Source organism: Asparagus officinalis, chromosome 10 (assembly GCF_001876935.1).
Source record: "Asparagus officinalis chromosome 10, Aspof.V1, whole genome shotgun sequence".
NCBI classification, from domain to species: domain Eukaryota; kingdom Viridiplantae; phylum Streptophyta; class Magnoliopsida; order Asparagales; family Asparagaceae; genus Asparagus; species Asparagus officinalis.
The window spans coordinates 42,451,703-42,476,501 of NC_033803.1; the positions used below are offsets into that span (position 1 = coordinate 42,451,703).

Here is a 24,799-nt window from a genome sequence, read left to right on the forward strand (position 1 = left end):
ATTTAGAAATGGAAACTGCATCTTGTTGTGAGCGGAGAGAGCTAGGGTTTAGGGTTTTTCGGGGGGATAAAATGAGCAGTTTTTTTGGCGGTAGATGATAAAATGGAAGTAAGGTTGATCAGCCGTAAGGAGGTGCAAGTGGGTCGGGTTTGAGTTTGCGTTTAAAACCGAAACCCGTTAACGCGAAAATGGTAAAACTCCTCCGCCAGAACATCGTACCAAGTACGACCCGTACATATATATTCGGAGATCAGGAGAGCGAGCGAGAGAGAGGAGGAGAAGACGGCAGAGAGGAATCCGATGGCGAAACTCTGCATTTTCACCGCATTAATCGCTGCTGTAATCTTGTTGGGTATTGTAGAATCTTTTTCCTAATTGACCTAAAACTAGATCTATTTATATATAATTTCATGGATATTAAATTTGCATTTTGATCTCTTCTTTTTTTCCCCCTCTCAATTGTTAACCATGAAGTTTCTGCAAAGAATTCGGGAGATGTTACGCAACTCCAGATCGGCGTTAAGGTGATAAATTCGTTGTATAATTTGAAACTCCGATAAAAATTGGGTTTTTCTTAGATCTGTTAAAGTGTCGATCATTTCTTTATGATTTTGAAGTAAGAATTAGGGTTATGGCGGGCAGTAGTTTTGTTGGGCTGGATCTGAGCCTGATGATTACTCCCAATGCTGAATAGTTGAGTATTTAATTGAAGCAGGATTTGTGCCAAGTAGAATCTTGCTATTATTCCTTTCCAGATTTTTTTTTTGAGTATTTAATTGAAGCAGGATTTGTGCCAAGTAGAATCTTGCTATTATTCCTTTCCAGATTTTTTTTTTCCTAATGCAATTTTCGGATTGAGGGGAATTAAAGCGAAGGGGCAATAGGTGAAAATTTCACCTTGGTGGGCAGGTAAATTTTTTGGAGGGGACTGAGGCCCCCCTACTCTCTCTTCCCTTCCTTTCCCTATTCAATTGCAAGTTCCATAGGATGGAAAAGTCCGGATTTGGGTCCATTGACAACTTGGGTGACATAACATAGCCAAAAAGAGATACTCATTGTCTCTTGATAAGTATTTAATGGGGAAATTTTGCAAAATAGACCATTTTTATGAAATATATAGTGAAATAGATCACTTTGAAAAATAATTAGCAAAATAGACCTCTTTTGAAAAAAAAGGTCGATTTTGAAAAACAATGCTTAGAAAACATACGGGACTACTAGTCCCGTATGTTTAGAGCCAACTAATCACGGATTAGTGATTCAGAAAACATACGGGACTAGTAGTCCCGTATGTTTTCTGAGTAGAAAATTTCATTAATCCGTGATTAAAACATACGGGACTACTAGTCCCGTATGTTTTCTGAGCTGTTTTGCAAAATAGACATCTTTTTGACCTGTTGGTCAAAAAAATGTCTATTTTGCTAATTATTTAGCAAAACGGTCTATTTTGTTAAATAATTAGCAAAAACGGTCTATTTTACAATTTTTCCCGTATTTAATGTATTGGTTAACAGATGATTTATAAGTTATAGTCTACAAAGAAATATAATCAATCACTTCCCTTATTACACTAGGGTAGCTTAACGTATCTGAAGGGCATATAAACCAACATATATAAACCAAAGAAATAAAAACGATCTGTGTGAGCACGGCCATAATACTTGTAAGAATCATATTAATGTCTTGACTTTATATGTACAACTAACACTGTTATAAATAGCGGTAAATAGCCTCGTAATAGCGGCGCTAATAGCGTTAGCGGTCCCTTCCCGCGACGCTATCGTCCGCTACGCTATCATGCAATAGCAGTGACATATTGCGGAATATGTCTATTCGCAAAAGCGATCAATAGTGTGTCATAACGGTAAATTGTGAGCGGTTGCATTCAAAATTTGCTTTTTGACTGCTATTTAAAAGCGGTTTGAGGCTTATTTTTTAAAAATTAAACTCAACACTTGACCATTGTATTCCACCGTCTCCTGTGATTTTCAGCATACTCCCGTCACCTCTCATAGCCTCTGGTACCTACCTTGATACTTCCTCTCACCTCCTTCACCATGAACTCCTCTTAGGGCAGTCCTGTCACCGCTAAGCTCTTCTTCTCGAATTTTGACTCCTCCAATCATATTCGGTATTACGTGATTGTTACATGTCTATTTCATGTTTAGGATCTCTTTAAATCATCCAATATGTACTTACGTGATTGTTACATGTCTATTTCATGTTTAGGATCTCTTTAAATCATCCAATATGTACTTTTAGATTTCTTAGATTTTTTTTTAATTTTTTTTAGTATTTATACATATCTAAATTAGGCCGCTATTTGACTTTACGTTTTTTACCGTTATTTTATCGCAATAGCCCGAAATAGCCTTAGCGATGCCTCACCGCTACGCGACGCTCTCCGCTATCGATAACCTTGACAACTAATCAGCATTACCGTCAGGCCCTTTGAAGGAAATCTCGTGCTTATTACATGCAAAATACGCAACGGAAGACTGTATGTATAATAATACTAAGCATGTAGAGAGCATGAAATACAAAATAGGACCATCCTAATTAAATCTAACATGATCCCTATAATAAAGAGAGCATACAAGAGTTAGAAAGTCGTACTTTCGAAGCGTGATTCGATGGAAGATCGAACAACCCCTAGCTCTTGCTCCTTGTGGAAGTAAATCTCTTCGTAGTGGATCTCCAAGTCTTCAAGTGAGCTTGATAAAATCGGAGTCTTCTTGAGACACAAGGTAAGATATCCACCCCGGGGTATTTTAAAATCCTACTTCCTCTTACTCAAAGATTGCTAGAGTTTAGTAAGAAGTAGATCTCTCTTCTTTTCTTTTATGGAAAGTAACTATGAATAAACCATTTATTTTATTTTTTCATTAACCATGAAAGAAGAAAGAGAGCTCATATTTATAGAGAAAGAATATGTCATGACATGAATGACTCATTCCATGAGTCACATCATGAGTCATCAAAACAATGATTCTCTCATGAGTCATGCAATGACTCATCTCATGAGTCATGCAATGTATCATGAAGAATCAAAACTATGTGCTAAAACCATGTTCCCAAACCATACCACCTTAATGACTTATCTCATGACTCATTAATCAAGGTATAATGAAGTGCGTATTTCATAAATAAAAATACCACATCAATACGGTATTTCATAAATACGATATTTTGTAACTTTACAATCATTGACCAATAAGTCATCATATGACCAAACAAGTCAATGAGTTGACCAAAAGTCAACTGTTGACAAAAAAGTCAACTAGTTGACTAAAAGTTAACTTTATGGAAAAAAATACTGGAATTCATTTCCTAAGCACATAGCATTCCGATTTTACCGATATACATAACCGTTTATGTGTATCCGGTATAATCATATATGCGTATTAATCATACGCATCACTCTATAAATAGTATTTTATAAGATTTAAGTACGCGCTTGGTGTGACTCTAGGGCCCAATTTAAGAACTCAGCAGTGGATGATATCCACAAGTACAACAGAGATACTAGCTACACATGAAGACTACCCGGGTATAAGTTATGATAAATGTATGTAAGATGCTAACACAATTTTATCAAGATCACTCAGTGATAATATTGTACAGTCCGGTCTTTTCGTCAAATCATGTCAAACTATCGAGCCTAGGGTATGAAAAATTATCAAATCCTAATAGCTCGATTAGTGTTTGTTGATATTAAACTCATAACCTATAAGATCAAACTGACACTCGGTTTATCTTATTTACCTCGGCTAAGGATTTCCTGGCTATAGTTATATCAAACAATCTTATGACATCAACCCCTTATACTGGGAGAGACGAATCCCATCTTGGCATCTCAATATCTACTTATGTCTCGGGATGCACTCAATAAGAACCGTTATGCACAACTCAATGAGAACTGTGGTTAGGTAAAAGTCTAAGTGCACTTATACTGACATGTAAGATATTGCACTCATACCTCAGGTCATGAGATTACTTTGTACTATATCACTTGAGAACTTCTGTTTGACAGTTAAGTATAATTACCAACTAGATGTTCTCGGTGAGTCATTCAGTCAACTCATTCACTAATGAGTCACCTATATACTGTATCTTGATGTCTTACATCAATGATCTAAGAGATGGATCATCATCCTTCCAAAGGAGAAATAGGTCGCTTCGCCTCTCGTGCCCAATCCGATCTGTCGGTTCGGGGTTTCGAGAGCAGCCTTTAATGGCGTCAAGTTCGAAGCGTCGCAGGGCGTTTGGGCCGCTCGATCGCTTGGGGTGATGAATCTCCACCGTTAAATTTTTCGGAATATATACTTGCACTTGCTCTTCATTACGATCATATCCGAAATGTCTGATAGTCAAGTATCATTCTAAGGACTTTATCTGTATTAAAATACCAGATAAATCTGACCAAAATAGCATACTACCATTTTGAACAAGGATGTTATATTCATATAGGTCCTATTACAATATATAATTATTGTCTGCAGGGCACCTATACCTAACACCCTTACGGTTTTTTTTTATTTAAAGCAGATTAACCGGATGGTGTAACATAAATTATTGCATCATATGACTTTTTCAAGAGGATCTTGGTCCACAAATTTATATTTATGAAGATGGGAGCATATCATCCTCAAAAGTAGTTGTCTTGTTTATGTACTGCCTTGATTTGAAGCATATCTTATATAATAAAATTGAACATGCAGAGCAGTGTCAAATTCATATTGAGTTCTAATGAATATCTGTAATCTAGACATATGAAGTGACTGGAATCCATTCCCGTGTTTGATTTTTCCAAATGTGCACTTATCCTTTGTTAAATACATGACAGTACGTGCAGCAGCATAAAATATTCGTTTATGATTTGATTCCTGCGTTTTTCTCCTGTGAAATATGTTTATCTGCTTTGTCTTTCTATTCACCTGTAAGTCCAAATGCAGATGCTCATAGTACTAAGGCTTTCAGGAAGTTTTCAGCCCATAACCTATTGATAACAATATATTACACGCGCATGAAATATTTGTGTTTATTATCTTTTCCCCTTCCAAAGATCAACGTCTTCCCCTTGGTTTCTGAGCTACCATATTTACCTCCTTAGATGACTTTCTTTTGTTTCAGTACAAGCCAGAATCTTGCAGCATACAAGCTCACAAAGGTGATAAGATTAAAGTGCACTACCGTGTAAGTAATAACTTTCTTATTCAATGTGTTTGATTTGAATAATTAAACCAAACAGTTTTTCCCCATTCCTGTTACTATATGAAACATTTCTTTTTTGGTGTCTCATATGTGTTTAAAGTTAAATCTTCATCTACTATTGTTATTGAATTGAATAGGGCATATGAAATGTGTATATTGTAGCAGCCATGCAATTTCCTTGCTGAAGTTGCAGTTGGTGGATTCCTTGTAAACTGATTCTGTGCCAAATGGTGTATTTACACTTTGATAATTGACAATTACCAACTAAGCTATAGAATAGCATGGCCAACTAGTTAGCGCCATCGATCAACTTCAAAATTCTCAATTAGTCCTGAACATTTAACCAGCCTAAGAAATATACAGTAATGTAGTGTATAAATATCCAGTTACAGTTGTATTTAATGGTGAAAAATTGTGTAATAAGGGATTCGTTAAAGAATACTATTTAAGGAAAGAAACAAGAGTAAAATGGTCAACTAATATTGTTGAGGTATCTTGTTATACAGTGCCAAAAAGAATTAAAAGTAATAGCTGAACTTCTTAGAAAAACCCTAAATAACAATCCTCTCTTTCTCCGTTTTCTGAGTTTATGTCCCTCCTTTTTTTCCTCTAAGTTAACATTCTAAAGTTAATTCATCAATTATTAGTCAAAAGAAAAGGAAGCTTATTTAACCGACCATTGCCTCACTGCATGGTAGTTAAGATGGATGAAATTACAGTTTTTATGCCTGAATTGCAATTCTCTCATGCATGAACATTGTTAAAGCTCACTGTGGCTGTGACATGGCTGCTATGGCTGAAACTGCCTCGGAGTCTGAGGTTTAGAACAATGCTTAAGAGCAGGATCTCTTGTTCCACTATTTTATGGGTAAATGCGACCAAAGTTATTGGTGTCGCAAATTTAATATGCAATGAAGTTGTGCCCAACTCAGGTTATTTGAAACTTGCGCCTCATTCAGTGCAGGGGAGCCTAGTAAATGACAATAATTGCTTTCATTTTCCTAGAACAATGTAGTCAGCAAGGAAAGTGTAGTCTATACTAGAAGCTTATTTGTTCAGTCACTACATGTGAATTATGATGACAAATGCAGACAAACAATCAGTGATGGCATGGAGTCTTGCAAGCATGGCTTTTGAGTTTGGAGGTTTAATTATCATGTAATAATAAATAATTGATATAAAAAAAGGAAATACGGAGTGATGTAGTTGTCATAAATCTGTAGCATTGTGATATCAGTAACTTTTATTAATGTTGGTTGGTGTTTTGTATATGATCATGCTTTAACTGGGGGATTCAGAGATCTTAATCAACATCATTTGTTTGTTGGTCTGAGATTAACCTTCCAAAAAGCTTGAAGCAAGTTAATATATCAAACAAGCATTGAACAAGCATTAGAAGGTGTTGATAAAGACTATGCTTAGGTTGCAAGTTTATCATTTTTTAGATGATTCTAAAAAGATGAATTACTTGGATCCGTTGTTCCGTATAATATGCTGAAAAGATAATTGAGCAAACATGACAAATTGACAATCTTTTTAAACGCTCAAAGTGAGGGAGAACTTACCTGATTCTCAAATATAAATAGGTTACGGGTTTAGATTTGGTTTGGTAAAACCCATACCAAGAATCCTTTTTAACATTTGTCCATAGCATTGAAATGGTTGGGATAAAAGTTATTGATTCTAAGCCCTCCATAGGACAACATTATGGATAACCTTTTTCACAAAATCATTGCTGCCTTGAAGATATACTGCTGCTGTACTGTAAAATTTTTCACATTTTTTAAACTTAACTTGCAATTTTTTCCCATAAAATTTAGTTTTCTGCATAGATATTCTCGAAGTAAATTTACATGTACACATTGATTATTTATTTATCATTCTGTTATTGTGAATCATGATCTAGCAACATTCTCACCTTTTAGATTTGTCTCTGTATCTATTTAGTTGTTTTGTAGCATATCCATATTGTATCATATCACGTCAAGAGCTATATCTCTTGCATGGTTATTGGTATATTTATGTTTTTTGTGTTTATTTATTTATTTATTTTCATCTATAGACCAATTAGTTTAGTAACATTGATTCTTGAAAGATTGTATCGATGCAACATTTATCTACTACTGTAGTGCTTGGTGATAGAAAATAACATAGCTTATTTTGGTGCTCGGAACCAGCATACAGGCAAAAAATTATGTAACACTTTCTTCAGTAGTTTCGTTACTTTGTGTAACCTACATTCAGCACCTAAGGCATCTTCAATTTCTGTAATTGCACATATCCATGTTTCACTGGTCCTTTTCTTGAGAAGAAAACTACTTTGATGTCGTTCTGTGGTACTAAGGACCCTGAAGGTCTATATTGGATCGCACAACTTGTTTCTCTATTTGACTCTTTAGTCATTCTGTTTAATTTGTCAACTGCATTTTCCACCATAAGAATGTTTATTTACGTTGCAGGGAACACTCACTGATGGAAAGGTATTTGATTCAAGCTTTGAAAGAGGTGATCCCATTGAGTTTACTCTGGGCAGTGGCCAAGTAATCAAAGGTAACTGAACACTAGATACTATTATCATTTAACTCAGTTAACCATATCTAATTAACACAAGGGCACTACTTAATTATGATCTTTGTCGAAAGTGAAAAAAGAAATAAAGTAATTAATTCAGAAAATCACAAGAAAGTTGTGTGTTGGAAATGGACATTGTTGACTTTTGGTGAAAAGATGAAGCAGATATATAGGACAAACATAAACCATCTAGTAGTAGTCGGTGCCCATATGGTAAACCTAATGCACTTGTTGATGCAAGCCTGTTGGCCTGCAACACTTCCATATGGTAGTCAGAAGAAAATAAGGTGCAATTTGGTATGTAACAAATCTGGGATCTGACCTAACAGACCTTTATGTCCTGCTCTATGGCCTGCTCTTGAGCAGTTATACGGCATCAGCGTGTTGGTCCAGATTCAAAAAAATTTAAGAACCGTAAAGCTTGCTTCATGTTTCATTTGTAGTGTTGATTTACCTGACTTGAGAAGCCACAATTCAATAATATATTGCATACAGCCTATATGTTAGGTTTAGAGGCTAGAAAATCAGGATTACTTTTATTTGACCTCTTTTATGGCATATCTGACGGAGTGGAGCACTGGATATATTGCATTATTTGTAAAGTCACTTAGATTGTATAGTTTGTTCATAACATGAAGCTTATAATGAGTGTGATCCATACAATTTGTGTTGAATAGTATTCTTTCCTTCATTTTGATCCACATTATGTAATTATGTAACCTGAAAATGACCAAAGCAAACCTATTTCATTTGTGGTTTTCAATTGTTCTTATTTGGTCCTGTTCTCACTCAGAATCATAAGTGATTGAATTTGGTTAGTAATGAAGACATATTGAAGCATTTGACTTGTCAAGGGAGGCCCTTAGAGACCACTTTTGCTCAGATTTGTATTAACGTAGTTAACTAAGAGTTATACTTTGTCTTGCATCTTTCTATGTGCAGCCTTAGCTAGTCATTAGTATATGATTTTATCAGAAGTCGGTTTTATTTTTGCTTGGATTTTAGTTGAGCTCGAGTAGATGGAGATCGATTTAGATATGTTTTGACAACTAGTGAAGGTGCTTCCCTTTCCTACAGTATGAGTTTTGTTTATACGAAGAGAACGTGATTATGTGAGAGGACTTCAGTATATGCGAAAGGGTACTTATCTTTACAGTTTTTGTCCGTATCTGGACAAACGGTGTGATTTTCACGTTTAAAATAGAGAATATACAGGAACATAGGACGTAAATGGTTCCATGTGCTTAAATAGGGATTTAACTTCCCGAATTTGACTTGTTATATGGACAAGTACACAGAACAGCATTGGGTGTGTTTTTCCTGTTGGGTCAGGTGGGTGACCTACCTTACCTCAATTTACCTCTGGCATTGTATACAGAGATGCAAAATCACTTGCTTGCACCTGCCTGAAACTTGAACAAATCATGATGATCTTACTTCTCTTGACCTTTGCCTCGATACATTTGAAAATAACATTAGCATAGTAATAATCCTCTATAAAACCAAATTGGCCATCTTAACAAGTCCCTGCTAATTCAACAGTGCATTATGCAATACTTCAATCTAAGAATCCAAAGGAAGTGGGCCCTGAAGCAGCGAAAGAGAGTCTAAATAGATGTGTACATTGCAATGTGCCTGCAGAAGGAGATTGCAGATTATACCTAAAAGTAGCTTTTTAGGACAAATGATTGAAAAGGTCAACAATGTAATAGCTTACCCAGCCTTTATATTCCAAGTTTTGATCTAATCTAAGGTTGGCAAGATTTGAGCTGTGAATGAAGTTACTGTCAGAAACGTCCAAGTACGCAATTAGCAGTGAGAATGGTGGTCCGGACATCTTATAGAAACAATAATGTAAGATCGTGAGGGATTTGTATATTGGAGCCTCTACTGATTACCCTCTGAATTACCCAGCCTCATGTACCACATTTTACACGCTCTAGAAATTTATGATGGCTTTGCAAATGTCCAGGCAAACTCTATCAAGTACTAAAAGCTCATCTTGAGTAACCTCACACACTAGCAAGATGGAGTCGGGATTTAAGCATTTAGTACCAATTGCCCTCTGAATTACCCATCGTCATGTACCACAATTTTTACGCTCTAGAAAATTACGATTACTCTTGCAAATGTCCGGGCAAACTCTATCAAGTACTAAAAGCTCACTTGAGTAACCTCACGAACTAGCAAAATGGGTTGGGGATTTAAGCATTTGATTTCCTTCTACTGCTTTGTACTTGTTCTCGAGTTTGATACTATGTTTCTGTGCTCTTTCGATATCAAGATCATGTTATACTTTACTGTCTGCTGAAATATTTTCCGGACTCCATGCATATGCGTATTTAAACCCTGGATTGGATATTGTATGGACTTTACAGGGTGGGACCAAGGACTTTTGGGAATGTGTGTGGGTGAAAAGAGGAAGCTAAAGATACCTGCGAAGCTCGGCTATGGAGATCAAGGATCCCCTCCAACTATCCCAGGTAATTCCACCCTCTGCACTTTAATTTCTGTGATAGGTACATTTTGCCACGGACAACAAAGATATCATTGTGATCCTATCTTTGATGACTTGGTAGAATAAAATCTTCGTTTCTTGAGTACTAATTGAATCTGGTACTGAAACGCCAGGCGGAGCGACACTTATATTTGATACAGAGCTCGTGTCCGTAAATGGGAAGCCATCTGCTGGTGGCAATCCCAAGGAGGAAGAAAGCGATGATGATGATGATGATAGCGAACTGTAGCGAAAAATTCTCTCCCGTTGGCCTAGCTGTTAGGGAACTTTTGAGGTTCCAATTCCTAGAGATATGCTCGTCAAGAGTCTTGAAAAGTAAGTTGTGTAGGGATCGGATAAAGAAATTAACGAATGCCTGTACTCATTCAACGTGAACATTGTCTCGGACTTGTTTGAAAGTGCCTTTGCGACAATCAAATGCCAGTAGCTGATATTCGTACTTATCATTCGGACAATGGAATTGGAATTTTATTTTAAGATGTTATTCATCGAGGCAATGAAATTGGGACAATTACTCTTTTTTTTTCAAAATTATCTCATTTTTGTACAAATTTTTTTGTCCTAAACTCTAAAAATTACCTCATTCTTAACCTTGGGACAATTATAGAGAAAGTGAGATAATTTTGAAGTATTAATTTATTAAATATTTAATATATGTTAATTGTATTATAATATATAATATATCTTAATTGTATTATATTATAAAATCTTACATATAACACTAAGATAATAATATTATATAATATTATCATAATATAACATTATTATAATATCCATATTACATACCCTAGTTAATAATATTTCATTATTATAATATTAGCAATATATTATTATAATATTACTTTATATTATTGAATATATATTTTATTAGTTAGAATAAAAATATTATTATACTATATTTCATGATATAAAATATTGTATTATAATTTAGTGTTTATATATTTAATATAATAATATATTAATTATATTTTTATAAAATTTAATATGATAATATATTATTTTCTATAATAATTTATTATTTTCTATTACACTTGATTATATTCATTTATAGTCTTAAACATATTGTCAATATTGTGGTAGTTATAATTAAATAGGGATTTTTCGATATTGGTCCCTTACATCATAGCGAATTTGATATTAGTCCCTCAAATCTTCATATTTTGATATTAGTCCCTCAAATACACTTTAGTTATTGACAATGGTCCCTATGGCTAGTTGGTGTTAAAAACTAACGGAGTATTCTGTTAACTCTAACAGTGGCGCTCATTGGGACAGTTATGACCTCAATTTAAAACCCAAACCCGCATTCAATGGCATGAAACCCATTAAGAATCTCATCTTCTTCCCCCTAATGGTAATATTTTGGAACCCATAGAAGACCCACATAAAACTCAAATCTTGGCCTCCACTTCATATTTCCTTTACTCCTCGTCTAATTTAGACCCTCAAACCCTAGCTTAGACCTCAGTTTAAAAATGGAGTATTGGGGTTTATCCACGGCTGGTGGCAATAGAGGTAGTGCGGACGGAGCTAACATGAGATGTTTTTACGGGTTACAAAGCAAGATTAGGACTTGCAAGCAAGGGAAGAATAAGGGTCTACGATTCTACGGCTGCCCATAATATTGGAATTTAACATACAAGGGTTGTGGGTACTTTGTTTAGGTTGATGATAATCGGAGCTTAATGCTGAAAATGTCAAAGGATATTAGCATGTTATCTAAGAAGTTTGATGAAGTTTTAATGTGGATGAAGATTGTTTTGGTTGTGTTATGGGTGTTAGTTTTTGCTAAAATTATGTAACAAGTTTAGGAATTACGTAAAATTATGTTGAAGAATTGTATGGAATTTGAGAAGAATTAGATGTAATTTGTGAACTTTTAAAGGAATTATTGATATGTGTTTGATGTTATTTGTTCAATTTAATGTTATTTGTGGATTTTGATCATAGTTTTGCATATTGATGTGATTGCATTGATTTTGTTCACATTATTCATAAATCAATTATAAAGAAGTTGTTAACATCATAGACAAGATACATAAATCAATTATATTAAGGACAATAGAGTAAAACCAAGTTTCATATTGACTTGCAGGTATTTTACATGGCCAAATAAACACAATAACCATGTCATCACACAAACATGGTGCTACATTGATTTTGTTCACATTATACATAAACATGGACTTATAAACCTAATTTTTAATAAATTGCCGTGTCATAACTTAAACATTAACACAACGTATACAAGTGTTTCTTAGTGGACATGATCCTAACATGACAAAATATCATGTACACATTAAAACACTTGAGCCTATACCCAAAATACTATGTGAACAAGCTTTCAAAAAAAGAGAATTTTTTAAAAGAGGCTGATTTTTAAAAATATTTAGTGAAAACGATCGTTTTGCTAAATATTTAGCAAAAAAATCGACCTCTTCTAGCAATCGTTTTCGCAAAAAAAGATCGATCTTGCAGAATGTGAACTTCAAAACACACGGGACTACTAGTCCCATGTGTTTAGGGCTAACTGATAGTCCCGTGAGTTTTCAATAGCGGTAAACACAAGGCTCCAGACTAGTGTGTGAGGAATAACTCCTGCTCTAGCAATCGTTCAGTTGATTAGCTTGTCAAGCTCCTCGTCCCCTCCAATTGCCAGCTGGAGATGAAGAGGGGTTATCCTCTTCACCTTCAAGTCCTTGCTGACATTTTCGCCGAGCTCAGCACCTTTAGGAGTCAAATACTCGAGAATCGCAACAGAATACACTGATGTTGTTGCTCCGACACGGCAGTGGGCGGCGATTCTAGGCTTCAGCTGGTAGTGGATTCAACCAACGGGGAACTACAATATTTGTAGGAAACCCAAAAAAAGGTTAAATGTGTAATAGGTACATTTTTGTGAGGGTTAAATTTAGAAGGGGATGAGGAAAATTTTACATGACGTCCAGCATGAGAAGTGCGACGGACGGGCTTCTTCTTATCCTTGTCTTTGTTGGCCGCCGTCGTTTTCGTAGCCAGAAGCTGATGGAGAGGGAGATGATGTTGGTGAAACCGATGGAGAGGGCACTGCTAGTGAGGGTGAGGGGGTGAGGCGGACGAGGCAAAGGACGGAGGTAGACAACCACGCTCATGGCGGTGATGGGGAGGGCGAGCAAGAGGAGGGGCTACAGCTTGTCCAAGGTCTGGAGGCTTGGGTTTTTGAGGACGTCTTCCTAGGTAATTGATTGGAGAAATTTTGAAAACAGCCCATTTTTTAATTTTAATAGGCAAAATCGACATAAACCGGAAAATATTAGCAAAACCGACCCTTTTCGGAAGAAAAGGGTCGGTTTTGCAGCGGAGCGTCTTTTACGAAGTGCACGGGACTGCTAGTCCCGTGCACTTGGTCTTGAGCAGCGGCTGGCCTCTCTGCTTAAAAGTCGGGACTAGCAGTCCCGACTTTTAAGCAGAGAGGCCAGGCCCCAGACCAAGTGCACGGGACTAGCAGTCCCGTGCACTTGCTGTGCACACTTTTGTGCACTTTCTGGCTGCATTTCAAGCACTTCCTGTGCATACATCAACACAAACATCGACTAACAAGTCACATACTCATTTCACCACTGTATTTCATGTAGTCCCGTTGCATACATCCACACAAACTCCCACTAACAAATTACATCACATCATCACACCACACCACAAACTCATTTCAAATCAAACAAATCACATCACACCACAAACTCCCACTAACAAATCCAACATAATAACACCACAAACTCCCACTAACAAATCCAACATAATAACACCACAAACTCCCACTAACAAATCCAACATAATAACACCACAAACCCACTTAGAAATCAAACATATCACACGATATTATCGACTACAAATCCAAAAATCACATCCCTAAATAGTTTTGTAATGTATATAACCTGTAGTTTACATACATCCAAGAACTCTCCTCCTCCTCCTTTGGCTTCGTCGTCCTCCATACCGCCCTTCGACGAGTTCGTGATCCGGTTGCGTTTGTGGTTGTGACGGTCCAGCTCCATCGTCGACACGTTGGGAAGGTCCAGCTTCATCGTTATTTCTGCGTCGTCCTCGACTTTGTCGCTGTTGTCGTGTATATACGAATGACCTTACCTCCCGTCCATCATGACGATCTTCGTGAGTTCGGTGTAAGGCTTGTTGAAGCCTCTGCATTATAGCCTGATATATTGATACATGTTCATGTGCTTCGGGATTTCTATCTGCTGCGATAGATAGTTCAAAAACAAAATTTCATATTAAATTTGATATTACAGAATGTAAATTTGAGATTTAATTTTATCGTACCTGCTCGAGCCAATTCCAAGCCACGATTTGCAAGAGTTTGAACTTCATCTATTGCTGATACCTGCAAATTTTTCAACACATAAAGTACCAATAAAAATGGACTTAAATCAAAATATGAAAATACTTACTAATTCTCTCTCATCTATACCCCGGGGCACATATCCTCTTTGCGACTCAACCGGTATTGTGGTCGAATGAAGTATCCATCTTCGGGTTATGTCCCAATACCAAGTGTAGTAATCTGATTCCCGAGGAGTTGGTTCAATTTGGGTGACAATACAAAAATGTCTATCATGCCATCTGTGTATAAAAGCTTGATGCACGACCATCCTGTTTATTTGTTGGTCTCCTTTCTTTGCCTTCCTCTCTATCTTTTCAACAAACTGCGGAACATGTTGTGCAAGACCATATTGTCGAAGCACGCGGTCCGGTACATGCATTTCTACTATCTCCAAACATATAAGAGGAACTCTAGCTCTCCATACAACTTGGTATTCTGTGCATATTGGGGGTAGCTGAGGTAGAAATTGGGTGTAGGGCTCCCATTCCATCTACAATAATTTATTGCAGTTGCATATCAGAATTGGGTTTTCAGTATGTAGAAAAAAAAGCGCATGTTTTTCGGTGAGAATTACCTGAAAAATCTTCATACGGTCAAGCTCATTCCGGTAGAAATCCAATTGTCTAGCCGGGGTCTCGTCATAGCATTTTTCGACATTCCATCTACAAAAAAATGTTTGTCATACATGGTGTACCACAATGATAACTACATTAATATTCGCTACATAAAAAATACAATACCTGCATCCCAGTGGAATTTGTCCATCTAATTGTAAATGTGTGCATAGTCTCGGCTTCAAATGAAGTCTCTCCCATGCCCATACTTGCAATAAGCTTAGACACCCTTTAAGCTCACTGTTTTGCATAAGTGCCACTTTTGACATCTCTCTATATAAATACGCCAAAACGGCACTACCCCACGATTTTGTACCACATACGTCCAAGTCCTCGAGGAGTGGTAACCACCTAGCATATTCACAATATTCCAATTTATTAAAATAAACTAATTCAATGAAAAACAGATTCATATTATAAATACACACACCTCGCATGCACTTTATCTTTACTTGAATCTGGAAATAATATAGTACCAATCATGTGCATAATGTATGCACGTGCATGTTGGTCAACCAAAATTTGTGGGGCATCAACAGGCAACGGTACTGAGAAGGTCTCTCTCAACCACTTCAACTTAATAGTTCCTCGAGGCATAGTCTCTGGAGCTACACCTAACAACTCCTCACATCTTCGAGGCCATACATCACTATCAGTGCCGGTAATGCACGGACCATCTATACGGAGACCGAGTATCACGGCTACATCTTGTAGAGTAATGGTAGCCTCGCCCATCCGGAAGTGGAAAGTATTGGTCTCAGGTCTCCATCTATCCATCAACGCGATGAGTAGGGGCCAATCGAGCTTTATCCAACGAAGCTTTGAACAAGTCAAGAAGCCGGCCCGTCCCACAGCTGCTATGATACGCTCATCCTCTAACCGCCAACGGCTATGGCTGAGGCTATGATCAACCATAACGATACTCGGACCTCTCTGTACAGCAAATGATAGTATAAGAATGTAATATTATGTAAATGCAAATATTACAATTATAAAGTAACTGAATTACCTCTGTACAGGATATAATATGTGAACGATGCTGAGCCTGGTCATATAAGACCTCATCACTAACCGGCCCAGGATCCATGGTGTACAAACCTGCACATACAATTATACACATGTCAATAATCAATCATATAGTAATTCAGTTTCTTTATTAAAGTATATAAAAATAAAAAAATGATATAAATTACCAATTAGTTGCTATCTATTGTGTCTAGATGGACAACGAGGTCGAGTATGTCCCGGTTGTTTGCAAAGACTACATTTTTTGTGCTTGACCACTCCTTCTCGCCCTTGATCCATGGTTCCCCTAATTCGCACAGATCGTGGTCGACCTGCTTGTCTCCGGTACTGAGGTGGAACTATATGTGGTCCATTATATTCAGGCCAATACCGACTATCATCAGGTGGATGAAAACTCTCACTATATGTCTTTTGATAGTGAGCTGTTGAATACCAAGGCGAGCAATACCGATTTCTGGGAATTCTAGCACCTCCCGGCTGATTAGAAGAAGCCGCAAGCACATGTGCACAGGGTATTTTTTGGAGTTGTGGTATGTTACATGTGCAAGTGCAATCAACATCAAATAGTTTAACGGTGTAGATACCGTCACAATCTTGTACCTGCCATTCGTTGTCGTTGAATACAGTAATTTGACATGATCTTGCTGCCTCAATTCTTCTATGCAAAATGGACTCATTTTTTGGTGTGTAACGTGTTGTCCAGTCTATGCCATCACCACGCCTTTTGTTGAAGTATGCGTTTAGTCTATAGAATGTTCTCGCAACCAAAGATTGTATTGGCATAGCTCGTGCTCCTTTAAGAACGCCGTTAAAGCTCTCGGAGCAATTAGTCGTCATCATGCAAAACCGCACACCCTCATCCTTACATAATGCCCACCGATGCTCGAATTGAGGCTTCAAGTTATTTTCAATCCAATTATGTGCATCTAATGACAAAGACTTGATTTTCTCCCTGCAATGTTCATACACTAATGTGTCGGTCGCACACCCGGCTTGCCACAAAAGATTTTGCAAATTAATCTCACCGTGTTTTTTCTTGAAATTATCTCTTATATGCCTTAAACAATATCGATGGTGATGTGGTGCACTAAAACCCTCATGTAACGCCCTTATAATTCCTTTCATCCTATCCGAAATAAAGGTAATTATTCTTGGCGCACGGACACTTGGAATCCACTTGTATATAAGTTCAAAAAACCACTTCCAACTAGACGTATCCTCCACCTCCACGACTGCAAATGCTAGAGGAAATAACCCGCCATTTGCATCTACACCGGTCGCTACAAGAAGCACGCCTTTGTACTTTCCATATAAATGTGTACCATCAATGCTCAATAGCGGACGACAAAAAGTGAAGCCCTTAATAGCAGGACCAAATGCCCAAAACACGCGAGTGAACCTCTCCATACCCGGTGCAATCTCTTCGGATAATATTTCGTATTCAGTACCCGGATTATTTCGTTTGATAGCTTCAAGATACTGTGGAAGTAATTCATATGATTTTTCCCAATCTCCAAAAATTTTAGACAACGCTTTCCTCCTTGCATCATATGCCTTATATTTAGATATCTTAATCCCCCGCATGTCATATACCCTCTGAAATATCTGACTTGCATTCAGATCAAGTTCAGCTCTAACTTCAGGCATAATTAGCTTACATATATAAGAAGAAGATGCAGAATAATCATCGACATCCACCGACGGGTTGCAACATGTATGAAGTCCGCAATATCTACATATTACAAATTGCCCATTTGATGATTTTCTCACAGCGGCATTTAGCAACCAAGGACATTTTTTATTTCTCTCATCTTGCTCATTTGCGTTCTCTACTTCATTCTTATCGTTAAAGAAGCATTTCACATTGTAGTTTGTTGCATTAGTTTTTACCGGCTTTAATTTGACCCGATTCTTGATGGACCATTCTCGGATTGCAAAAATCAGTGCCTCCTTGTTCTCGAATAGATCCCCTTTTTTAAAAGTGAAGTCCTCAGGTCGTTGTAAATTTGGCCCAACATCAACAAATCCAGCTTGAGAAGTATTTATCCAATCCTCATTATGAAACTCGTCGGGCAACGGATCTTCAGCTTCCACATAATCATTGTTAACGTTAAATTGCTCCATCCAACGGGCGTCATCATCGATTCCAGCTGCCACATGCATGCTATCAATTTGCACGCCATCTTCTTCAAAATGATCTGAATCATCATCTGCTTCATCTTCTATAATTGCTCCGACTGGTGGGTAACCCGTAACATGACCTGAAGCGTCGTTAAATATATTAGTTGACGTCCCACCGATAGAATACTCACTTAAATGTTGTGGTTGAGACCATGGCTCTTGACTTGGAGATGTCATAAAACCAATCGACTCGTTGTCTAAGTCAAGCATCCGAGAAAACTCTCCTTGAGGTCGTGAAACTTGGGCAAATTCCTGAATCGGATACTTCTCAATAAACAACTCAATTGACGCTTGCTTCTCGACTAATTGTTTCATGTCATTCAATTCCTCATCTTCGGTAATCTCCACGGCAATAGTTCTACTCTCATTTATCGGACAGTTGAAGAACACCCTAATTGTATATTCTTCTTTCTTAATTTTAGTAACTCTGTGTATTTCCCTAGTCATTCCATCAAAATTACACGACTTAGATAGCATGAACATTTTCCGAGAACCTCCATCATACACCGGCAAATTATTCACTCCGACGCCGAGGCTCCCATTAAAGAAACAAATAATGGGTATGGAGTTCGTCATCGAAACTGAAAATACACAGTCCATCATATGCAAATAATCTATTAATATCTGAATAAATCAACATCAAATTTATTACCTTAATCAATCCCAAATAATGGCTAAACCCTAACTCCCAAATCACATTATATCACATTATATCACATTATTCAACCTATACAATCCCCCTCAACGAACAAAATCCAATAAATAACTCAAATTAGCATCAATTAAAAAGAACAAAAAAGCCCCATCAAATTCCCAAATTATCAAAAAAAACCATTTCCAGAACCCCAAAATCAACCAGAAACCCAGTATAAAAATTAAAACTTTGACAGAAATTAACCAATTAAAATCTATAGATCTATAATACCTTTAGCAGCAGCGGGGTCGAAGGCTCGAAGACGAGAGCGGCGGGGGTCGAAGGATCGGTCACGAGAGCGGCGGCGGGGTCGGCGGCAAAGGCTCGAAGGCTAGGGTTTTTTGGGGGGGGGTCGAAGGCTCGAAGACGAGAGCGGCGGGGGTCGAAGGATCGGTCACGAGAGCGGCGGCGGGGTCGGCGGCAAAGGCTCGAAGGCTAGGGTTTTTTGGGGGGGGGTCGAAGGCTCGAAGACGAGAGCGGCGGGGGTCGAAGGATCGGTCACGAACTAGAGCGGCGGCGGCTCGAAGAAGGAAAGAAAGAACGAAAAAAAGAACGAAAGAGGGGAGCTGGTGGGGTAGCCTACACGGGACTAGTAGTCCCGTGCAGTTCCACAATTGCAAAACCGACCCTTTTCGGTCGGTTTTGCTAATTATTTTGTGAGACGGTCGATTTTGCACAATAAAATTAAAAAATGGGCTGTTTTAAAAATTTCTCCTAATTGATTTTGTGCTATTTTTTAATTTATACATATTTTTTTTGCTACTGCAAAAACTCACGGTGTATTAAGCGCTAATTAGCAGGCTCTAAACATACCGGGCTAGTAATCCCTTGCGTTTTGAAGCTCATATTTTGTAAAATCGATTTTTTTCGGCTAGCTCTGTTGAGCTGGCAAAAAAAGGATCGTTTTTGCTAAATATTTAGCCAAAACGATCGTTTTTACTAAATATTTCTCAAAATTTGTCTCTTTCAAAGCTTTATCCTTCAAAAAATAGCCATGGATCAAGACAACTGCTCCATACTTGAGCATATACACAAAAGTTACTTGGCTAACAAAAAATATTAGCACCAATTGGTTGATCTAGCTATTGGCTGTGTAGCTGATGATTCTGGCACTGATGGTGTTGGTGGATGTGTTATTGATGCGGGCTGCGATGCTGTTTCTTCCCATGTTGCTGAAAGGGTTGTTGCTGATGGTGTTGGCACACCATTAGTAATGTGCCTTTTACCCCTTCCTCCTCTAACAACAGACATCTTTCTTCTGCTTCCCCTTGTTCCAATAAATTTAAAAGAACAAGCACGTATTAGCATCTAAGATAAAATAAATGAAAAATAATGTTTACATCACCTTGGTCCTGCTAGTTGACTTGTTTGGTCTTGTGCGTGATTTTGTACATGTTGAGTACTCCCATCACTATCATTTATAGGTTGCTTATATTTGGTCTCGTGATGTCGAAGGCCTTTGCATCTACTGCATGTGTGAACCCTTTTGCTCACTCGTGATGGTCTCTCTCTACCGAGATCATCTTCGTCTTTCCCTCTTATCCTCTTCTTCTTTGTGCTTCCTCTTGACCTCTTCGTATGTGGAGGGGTTATTGTAAAATCTTTTGCATATATTTTCCACTGGTCCTTTGATGGTAGAACCCCTATAGAGTCTTTATATGACAATTTATAGCTGCATTTACATAAAAATACATAAGTGTTAGCAACATGAATATGAAATTAAATGAAATTATGAAAATAAGTTAACATGAATAAACTGCATACACATCCACACTATCATAATTGTAACAGAATTAGGACCAATCTGTATTCCATATTGTTCCAATCAGATTAGCAACATGAATGCATGGCAACCCAGTGATCTGCCATTTTCTACAACTACGTGTACGATATTCAAGATTAACCACTTTTCTTTCAAACTCATTCTCCACTTCAGCTTCAGCATCACTTGTATACCTGACTTGATGTCCCCCTAACTTTTTGCTCAAATCTTGGCAATAACTATCTGCATAAGGAACCAAATTGCCCTTCCATTTTCTTGCGTGCTTTCTCCTTTTATTGAACTTTTCCATCATTTTAGATCTAATTTTATCAATAATATCAACTGCAGGAAGAAATCTAGCATCTAATAATCATGAATTTGTAGACCCAGAAAAGTTGTTGACAATTTAGCGCTTCACTACAACAGTATTGAATTTAGATCTAGACCACACAAAGTGTTGTTAGAAGTCAGAAGTCAGTCTTTTGTAAGCTGCATATGAAACTTGATCTACTATGCTCACATGCATGTTGTATTCCTCAAAACTGCATGCTCTAGATGCATCCCACAAAGTTTTCTCATAAAAATCCCCTTTTAAAGTATTTTCTAAAATTCTTCCAAAGATGCCTCACACAAACTCTATGCTCTGTAGTAGGTAACAAAATAAAGACTACCTCTGTTAGCCTTGTTAGGTCTCATGTTTATGAACCTACTCCCTAATCTTGTTTTGATAATTATAAATAATTCCTAACAACATGTGTCGAGCATTTGCATTTATTTTGTTAGGTAATCTACAGAAATATTTGTTGGAGGTTGGATGGAATTACGCCATAATGATCACATTAAATGGAGGTTGACGGAATATCGGTATGAAGCAATTGTACATCAAGTCATATTCAAGATTAAGCTTCATCCGCAACCAATACAATCATATTTAAGATCAAATAGCTTGGGTACAATTAGTTTAGGTTTATACTTTGTGTGTTTATACTTAGAGCTCAATATCACACATACACACCTTGGGTACAATTAGTTTAGGTTTATACTTTGTGTGTTTATACTTAGAGCTCAATATCACACATACACACAATTCTTAATTTTGAGTAATTTTGATACTTTGTGTGTTTATACTTAGAGCTCAATATCACACATACACACAATTCTTAATTTTGAGTAATTTTGATAAAATATTGAGTTATCGGTTTTTGGACTTAACAATAATTATATACATCTTTTATTAAGTCTATAAAATTATTTTATAAGGTTTCAAAATATTGTTTAACTCAAAAGTCAAAATCAAGAAGTTTATGTACACATGTATTTACAAGTTTTGCAAAATAGTAAGTTTTCACAAATACGAACTGATATATCAAAAATTCCTTCATTAAAATGTTTTTTATCTTTATAAATGTTTCCCAAAGTTTTATTAATTTTAGAGTTAATTTGTTATGTTTAATTGAATTTACAAAATCAAGTTTTAATAAGTTCATGTCCGTGCATGTTTTTATAAAATAGATGAGTTTTCACAAATAAAAAATGTAATTTGAAAAATTCTTTTTCTAACATATTCTATTACATGTTTATAACCATTTTTCAAAATTTTATTATTATTAGAGTTGATTTACTATGTTGAATTGATTTTACAAAATTGAGTATTTTAGCAGTATTTTAGAATTTGTAATATCTGTTTTAAAATATTTATTTCTCACAATGGTAAGTGATATTTTAGAAATTATTTCTCTAACATATTCCTCTACATGTCTAGAAACATTTCTCAAAATTTCATGATTTTTGGAGTTGATTTACTATTTTTAATTTATTTTACAAAGCTAGATACGTAGATTTTCAGGTTTTAGAATCTGTCAGTATTGTTCACGATCGACCGAGACTTGGTTAGCAGTCGACCGCCGATGTAGTCATTGCCTGTAACAACTAGTTTCCTGATTGTGATTTTTGAGGGCTTTTTGGCATTGTTGTTGGGTTCTTCTTGACTTTAGGGTTTCCTATATATACCTCATCATACCACAGTCCTCTTAACCAACCAAGAGAATGTTTTAAACAAGTTTAAGAGAGTTTCTAAAAGTGTTTAAGTTTTGTCTAAGTGTGTTTTTACAAGTTTATTTTGTGAAGAAAGTTCCACAAGAGGAGAAGATCATCTCATTGATTTAGGCTTCAACTTCATCCATCTCTCCCTCTTGTTTTCATTGGAGAAGTTTTCTTAACTCATCTTCTAGCTATTTATTATTTTGTCTATTATATATTTGAGCGAGATTGAATTGAATTAAATTTCATTTTACTCTTTGTTTACACACACAACCTATTAAGCTTCTAGTATTTCATATATTGTATAATTTAGGTTGTGGCGCGTGTTACTTAGAGTGTGAGCTTACATAGAGTTCTCATCCATTGTAGAGAACAAATTATTTGTATTGAACCTAATTTGTGAAATCACTTTGTAATACACTTGTACACCGAGAGGAGTGTGTGGTGAGAGACTAGGTCAGTTCCAAAAAGAGTGGTGTCGGTAGTAAAGCCTAGGGAGAGGTGGTAAATCCGAGCACTTGAGGAAGAACACGGGCTAGAGACCAATACTTAGAGGGTGTAAAGTGTGATTGCAATAGTGTGAGATTGTAGAGTTTTCGGTGAGCTAGAAAACCGAACTTGTGAGGTATAAACATTTTTTGGGTGAGCGTCAAAAACCCGGTTGTGATAGTGGATTCTCCCCAGGAGTGGAGAGCGAAGACGTAAGTCGGAAGGACCGAACTCTGTGATCATATTGTGTGTTTGAGTTTGTCTTGGTGTATTATTTGTGTTCATCATTTATTTCATATCGCCATTGGTTCATGTTATTTCGCCCTTGTTTATATTGCATATCCTTGTATATAATTGTTGTATATAATTCTTGTTAGGATAATTTGTTAATAAGTTTTTAATTGGTATTAATTCGGATTAGATTAGTATAAACCCTATTCACACCGCCCCTTAGGGTGCCTTCAACCTCTAGTAGCCCATTATCTTAATCATTGATTATTGTTAAACTCTGAAAAGAACTGACACCATGGAATACAACTAACAAGTTTTGAATGAACCAATGCCAAGACTCACCACTCTCACCCTCAACAATAGCAAAGGCAACAAGATACAAACTAAAATTTTCATCCAAGGCAGTGACAGTCAAGAGGGTACCAAGGTATTTTGACCTTGAGTGACAACCATCAAGGCCTAAAATTTATCTACAACCATCTCTAAAGCCTTGTATGCATGCATTAAAGCATACAAACATCCTCTTAAATGCATTATCTTCCTCAAGTTGCACATCCACATGACTTTCAGGATTCCTCTTCAATTACACATTTTTTAATGTTAAGACCGTATCATATATTGCTTCTACATTCCCAATAATCATTTCTTTAACCTTTTCCCTTCCCCTCCAAGCTCTATTATAATTGATTGTTAATCTATATTTGCTTAGCACTGCACTTTGAATGCCCTTGGTTTGATATTAGGGTACTTTTTGCATCTTTTAGTATTTTATTTGCAATCCAATAACAAATTGCTTGCTCATTACCACTACTGTCAACACCAACATATGTGTGGGGTTCCTGAAGCTTGGTAACCTCCATGGACTTACCATCATATAGTCTCTTAGTTCTCAGCTGCCACTCACAACCCTCCCTTTTACATTTGGCCACCACTCTATCATTATTATTTTTCACATATTGATAATTAAAATTACTTTTAATTGCATGTTGCTGCAATGATTGCTTTAAATGTTTAGTGTTAAAAAGTTTCTTCCCTATAAAAAAATTCAAGGTCCTCTTTGTCATTGTTCAAATTTGATCTC

General features: G+C 36.7%; 1 protein-coding gene and 1 long non-coding RNA gene across 3 annotated transcripts; one reads left to right on the plus strand and one right to left on the minus strand.

Moving 5' to 3' along the window:
* Nucleotides 213–10,780, plus strand: LOC109825869 (peptidyl-prolyl cis-trans isomerase FKBP15-1-like). Its single transcript, XM_020392775.1, has 6 exons — nt 213–352; nt 475–524; nt 5,134–5,196; nt 7,674–7,764; nt 10,164–10,268; nt 10,417–10,780. The coding sequence occupies exons 1-6, from the start codon at nt 301–303 to the stop codon at nt 10,530–10,532; spliced, it is 477 nt and encodes a 158-aa protein (XP_020248364.1). The 5' UTR covers nt 213–300; the 3' UTR covers nt 10,533–10,780.
* Nucleotides 14,214–14,890, minus strand: LOC109825766. 2 transcript variants are annotated; one of them, XR_002243092.1, is made up of 3 exons: nt 14,749–14,890; nt 14,621–14,681; nt 14,214–14,535 (listed from the first exon to the last, which is right to left on the minus strand). It is a non-coding gene; the product is annotated as an uncharacterized LOC109825766 (long non-coding RNA). The 2 variants fall into 2 exon arrangements; XR_002243091.1 differs by having other exon boundaries at nt 14,214–14,538.